Source organism: Apodemus sylvaticus, chromosome 9 (genome assembly GCF_947179515.1).
Source record: "Apodemus sylvaticus chromosome 9, mApoSyl1.1, whole genome shotgun sequence".
NCBI lineage: Eukaryota > Metazoa > Chordata > Mammalia > Rodentia > Muridae > Apodemus > Apodemus sylvaticus.
The window spans coordinates 21162487-21168486 of NC_067480.1; the positions used below are offsets into that span (position 1 = coordinate 21162487).

The 6000-nt window shown below is 59.2% G+C and overlaps 1 protein-coding gene across 1 annotated transcript in view; it reads right to left on the bottom strand.

Moving 5' to 3' along the window:
- The window catches only part of Gpc1 (glypican 1), a 30269-nt gene extending 29067 nt beyond the window's left edge, over window positions 1-1202 (bottom strand). The window contains exon 1 of the mRNA XM_052192103.1: window positions 722-1202. Within this exon, the coding sequence (XP_052048063.1) occupies window positions 722-887 (166 nt within the window). The 5' untranslated portion in view covers window positions 888-1202. The remainder of the gene's footprint in view (window positions 1-721) is intronic.
- Window positions 1203-6000: the final 4798 nt, after the last annotated feature.

Consider the following 6000-nt stretch of genomic DNA (forward strand, 5'->3'; position numbering starts at 1 on the left):
GACAAGGCCCCTGGGCGGGATCCAAGACGCCGACCACCTGCAGCTGAGCTCGCAGCTCCAGGCGGCCCTGAGCGCCCGGTCAGACCACGAGTGTGCTAGGATAGGGGCACTGGCGGGCACAAGTTCCTAGCCAGGAATCCCCTCGAGCCCTGGGGACCCCTGAAGCGCACAGAGGGCTCACATTTCCTTAGAACCCAGGCTTAAAGTATAGACTCTCCCCATAAATCCCACCTAGGCGGCTCCTGCTGTGGACCCGCGTAAATTCCTAAGCAGAAGAACCCTTGACGCCTCTGGGAGAGGTCCGCATAGAGAAGTTCCTAGCCCACTGCAACTGGGATATGCGCCCCAACAGACTGCCCCAGAGCTACCGCTTGCTTCGCCGCAAGGGCGGCAGGCACGCTGTCCCGGAGCTGGGATTGTTGCCCCGCCGGCACAGTGGGCCAAGCCAGAGACCAAAGACGCCCAGCTCCAATCCAAACCCAAAGGGAGTGCAGAGTGCTATGGGGAAGGGACTCTAGAGCGTAGTGACTGGGGACTGGGAAGCAACAGAGCGGATCGGAGCTCGGAGGCGAGGGCCGTGGGGTATAGACCAGTTGGAGGCCACTCCAAGTCTAGGCAGCGAGTTCTGGCGCCCGGGGCTAGCTGCGGCGCGGGTAGGGGCCCAGAGCAGACCTCCCGAGTGCTAGGGTCCGGTGCGCCCGGTCGCAGCGCCCTTACTCACCCGAGATCTCTGCCTGGGGCACATCGCTCAGGCTAAAGCCCTTAGCCCCGTAGATCTGGCGGACTTCGCTGCAGCTCCGGCTCTTGCTGGCGGGGTCCCCGCGGGCGCAGGCGACCAGCGCGGCGGCCGCGCACAGCAGCCACCAGCCTCGGGCCCGGAGCTCCATGGCGGGGCCCGCGGCTCCCTGGCCGCCCGTGCGCGCCTCCCTCGGTCCCGGCCGGCCGGTTCAGCCCAGTGTGCACGAAGGGCAGAGCCAAGGTCCCAGCGCGCGCCGCTCGTGGTCCAGAGGCAGCGGCAGCCGAGGAGGCGGAGACAACAAAAGCCGGCTGCGGCTGCGGCGCGGGGAGCAAGGCGCGAGGCGCGAGGTCCGGCCGCTCAGTCGGGCCGCCCAGAGCGCGGCGGGCGAACGCGCAGTCCCGGCTCGGCGCCTCCCCCGCCGCCCGCCCGGCCCCACGGCGGCCGCGGAGAGGGGCAGGGAGGGGCGGGGAGCGCGGGCGGGAAGAGGGGAGCGCCCGGGCGGGGCGGGGCGGGGCGAGGCGGGGCACGATCGGGGCGCACCGGGCGCCCCTTTGCTCTCCAGAGCGAGAGGCGTGCGGGCTCTTCCAGCCCACACGATGTGCTCCGTCGCCTGGGTGAGGCGGGAGTTTGGGGGGGGGGGATCCGGGAGTGCAAAGGACAAGTCCGGGGTCCCCTAAGGCGCCCCCCGCAGCCTAGTACCCAGGGCGGCGGCACCACCTGTGGGGGCGGGGGCAGGGCGGGGGGGGGGGGCAGCTGAGGCAGGGCTTTCCTCGCCGGACGTGACATCACGTACTCCGATGGCCAATCAGGAGCTTCCCCGCCCCCAGCCGAATTCGGCATCCCTTTGCTCCTTTCCATCCTTCACCTTACCGGCTTGCTCTCTTAGCGCTTTTACTACTCAGTCCTGGTCCGGTCACTTCCCTGCTCACCGGCACCCTCTACAACAACTCCTACATCCTTACGTCCTTTCTAGCCGCTCCTGCGCGGCTCCAGTTCTCGTCTGACGTGTTTTGGAGGAGGGTGAGGGGGCTGAGTGCGGGAAACTGGCCAAAAAAATCTAGCCTTCATCAGCTCAGATGACTAAAGTTGTTGCAGATTGCCAGCGGCTGTTACAGTCCCCTCTTCGTGACTTCTTAGGTGCTCTAGCAATGGGGCAGAGGCAGGTCTGTGGGCTTGGGTGCAGCGTGGAAGGTGACCTCTGACAAAAGGAATAAAAGTGATGACTAGAGTTAATGTTGGACCTCTTAACTCCAGGCCAGGTGTGGTAGACCACCAACTGTCCTCGCGCAGCTGCAGGGATGGATGACAGTGGGGAGAAGGGAGGTGGCTGGGAGCCGGCGATGGTGCTGGGTCTGGAGTTTCTTGCTTGGCTGCAGCCAGCGGCACTGTCCCTCCTGTTGTACCCTTTAGCCTATGAAGAGGCCCTCAAAGCTGACGTTAGACTGAATCTAGATACCTAATCTGGAAATGGGAAGCAAGCCAGAAGTGACTTGCTTGGTTGAGAGCCGTAAGATAACCCCTATGTGACAAGAGTGCAGGGCTCTTGGATTCAGCTGAGTCAGGGCTTACGGGTTTGTGGCAACGCCCCCAATCACCCATGACACCTCAGGTTGCCCCTCCCATCCGGGATTCCTAAACTTCTGGCCTGTCCACCTTAGAGGGTTAGTTTACTGTCCATCAGCTGCAGCCTCCTAGCTGGCCTGGGAATTGACTCAGGTGTTAAACCTGGGTTGAGGCTCAATACAGGCTTCTCTGCGACCCATTACCATTATCACCGCCGCCGCATGCCTCTTTGTGAGTTGAGCAGCCTAGATAGTTCCTCGGGGCAGGTTCAGTGTCTGAGCCATTTCCGGTCCTCAAATGGCAGGTCTTTAGGATATGGCCTCTGCTGTGATCCTGGCTCAGGTGATGCCCTGTATAGGTTGGCTTTCTTGTCTAGGGAAAGCCTTACTACTGTACCCGCAAAAGAACAGCATAGCGCTTTCCCACGTGTCACACCACTGGCAGCCAAGACAGCTCCAGAGGAGTGCTCCTCTCCACACCGGAGTCTCCATAATCTTGAGGGACCATGTATGTGAGCAGCCCAGGGGCCGACCAAGGAAGCCTGAGGGCAGCTTGTAAGGGCTGGCAGGTCCTCAGAAGCCTCCCCTCCCTTCTGGGGTCGAAACCTGGGATGGGTGTGGCCTTGGTGCTCCCAGGAAGGGGGACCTTAGATGTGTTTGTCACACCAAGGCCAAGTTTCTCTTCTCACTTTTACTGATCAGGACACGTCACTAAAAGTGGCAGAAAGCTGCCAGAGAGTCTTCCTAGGTAGCTGGCACCTGAGTTAACTCACCTGCCTCAACCTTGGCTGAGAGGAAACAGACCTGGGACCCAATGGCGAGTATCCACCACTCAGCAGCTGCACAGGGGGCTCACAGCATAGCACCCACATCTCTGGGGGTGGGGGGAGGGGGAGGAAGTGCTTACGAAATGTGCAGGAGCCAAGCTGCCTCACTATGCTGGCTGTTGTCTTTAGAGTTCACAGAGGTCCCTGCGTCCTTTGTGGGAGATACTGTGAAGGTTTGCAACCATCTCAGCCTCTAGCCAAGACAGAATTTAAGGGGCAGGGCGGGACATAGGCAACCAGTCCTCTCCGTTCTGGGTAGGCAGGACCTGTCAGAGCCTTGATGGCAGACGACAAGGAGGCTGAACAGAAAACGATTGTTCAGACAGCCGGAGCTGAGGGACCTCATGGAGTCAAGGTGACAAGATCTTGGGAGGAACAGAGGGAAGATTCTACCCCACCCCGCCCCCACCCCACCCCACCCACCCCACCCGCTGGGGCTCAGCGCCTGTTCTGCTCAGCTGCCCTCATCCATGCAGCCTCCTTTCTTGCCACCCCCACCCAACCTACCAAGAAGGGAGAATGGTTACATTTCAGAGTAACAGTTGCTGAGAGAGGTCTTGAATGCCAAAGTGTTGGCGATGGGAACCTCGTTATCCCTGTGACGGGAGCTGCTCCCAGCAGACCTTCCTTACTCGCCCCCTGTTCCTGGCTACGGAGTTAGAGTCACATAATGAGGCAACACAGCCAACAACCTAGCTGTCCCTCGTCCGAGCTGTGGCACAGCTTGACACAGGTGCCTCTGGGACATTGGATGTCAAATCCAAGGTTTTACCTGGTCAAAGGCCACCTCCTGTGGCAGTGGGGAATGGGGTTACAGTGACAGATTTTGGAAGGATGGGTGCTGGGACCACTGTACGCACCGCTATACAGGGATACCCTTGGGGTCCTTGACTGCCCAAAGTGTTATGGTTATGAGACAGAAAGCAGAAATGAATGAGTAGAAAACCAAAATGCAAACTGCATTCCTTCAAGCCCGTTAGAGCTATTTTCTATGTGCACAGAGTGTGAAGCTAAGGAGAGGGGGCCAACAGAGTGCTTGGCCCCAAGCACCCAGCTTCCATAAGAGTCCTAAAGGGATCTGCGGGTGGGGCACGGTATTGAGTTCTGACTACTGAGAAGGACATAGGAGCAGGCTGGAGCTCTCTTGATTCCTAGCAGGCCTACTGGCCTCCCCCATTTTCCTGTGATTTGACACTGCCTCCCCCAGCTGGTGGAACCAACATGTTTCATGTTCTCTCTGGCTTCGCGATCATCTTTCAGTCAAAGTCACTGCCATCTGTTACAGGTACGAAGTAGTGCAAGCCGGGGCCAGAGGCACGGACTAGGCTCAGGAGACAGGTGATGATACTTTGACCTCGTAGGAGGAGGTGTGGCACCTGGGAGATATGGAAAGCCTAGGGCGCCCATGTCTCTGTAGGGAGCCCACCTGGACAGCACCCCAAAGAAAGAAGCAGATGCTGGCGAGAGAAAGTGGGCTCCGGGGGCAGCTGGCAGCATGGAGGCAGCATAGGCAATCAGGACAGCCACCTCTCTAGAGATGTCTCAGCAAATGGCATGAGAATCCCTGCCAGAAGGAGGCAGGACCCCGAGTGGCCCTGCAGAGCCTGGGCAATGGACCGGAAGAGCTGCCCCTCCCACCGGAAGAGCTGTTCCTCCCACCATTTGCTGCCTCAAGAACTATAACGTTCTATGCATTTTCTTTCCAGGTCTGGAGGTGCCTCATGACTGTGTTAGGTCAGGATGGTATCCTGGGTTTCATACAGGGGTCTCAGACCAAAATAGGCCCTAGAGATTGCCCCTGCGTGAGCTCTGGAAGCTTGGGTGCTGTTTCCCCATTTACTTAAATACGGCCCCGGAAGTCCTCCTAGTGCTAGGTCAGGTCCCCAGTACGGAGATGCTGAGCCTCAAGCTGCCCTCGCTTCCGAGACTCGGGGGTGGGGGCCGCTGGCGTAGGCATCGGGATGCACGGGCTGCAGGACAGAGACAACACAAACACATTCTGCTCAAGGGTGGTCCTACCTGTGCTTACCCCCTGCTTGCCCCAAACCCCTGCCCGCGGGCACTCCACATCAAGGCAGTACTTTGGCAGCTGCTCGGCTCTGCTGAATCCCAGGTCCCTTTGATCAGCCGGAAGTCTGGGCATGTCTCCGTAGCCAGGCCAGCTGAAAGAAGGCCTGCTCAGACAAGGTTGGGCCACCCATATGGGCTGCAGCTATGCCCCCTACAGAAGCCCACTTCTGTCTCTGCCTGAGTGCCCCAGCAGGAGATGACCCAATATCCTCAGCTCTGGGTCCACCTGCCCTTGTATCCCTGGAACCGTTTTCCTGCTTTGCTGCCCTGACCCTGAGACAGGTCCCCGAGGAGAGGAGAGAGGAAGTTAGACATGAGCATCCAGGCAGGTCTGATGTGCTTGGACAAAGCTCTTCACATGGCTGGCAGGTGCAGGGAAACCAGTGTGCTGGTAATCTCAGGGCCCTGGGCAGTAGGAGCTGGGCTGTCCCCCTGATGAGGCTCATCCTCTTTTCTTTCTGTGCATGGCTTCTGCCTGCTCCCCTGCAACTCTTCCACTTAGACAGCTGCCAGCTTCTGGTCTGTTCTTCTGCAACCCAGGCAGCCTGATTGTTCATTTTGTAAGACCAGCATCAGTCAGAAGTCTGCAGGGGCTCTGCTTGCAAAGTTCAGAACCCCGAGCGTGTGGGACAGTGGACACCTGAGCCCATCCATGGTTCTAGAAGGGGATGTCTGCTGAGCCAAAGGCCTACCTGCCCCCAGCTCCCCGAAATTCCAGCTTCTCCCCGAGATAGGTGAGGCTTCACAGTGCTTCCAGCATTAGAGGTTTGGAATAAAAGGGTTTTGTAGTCATGTAGATAGA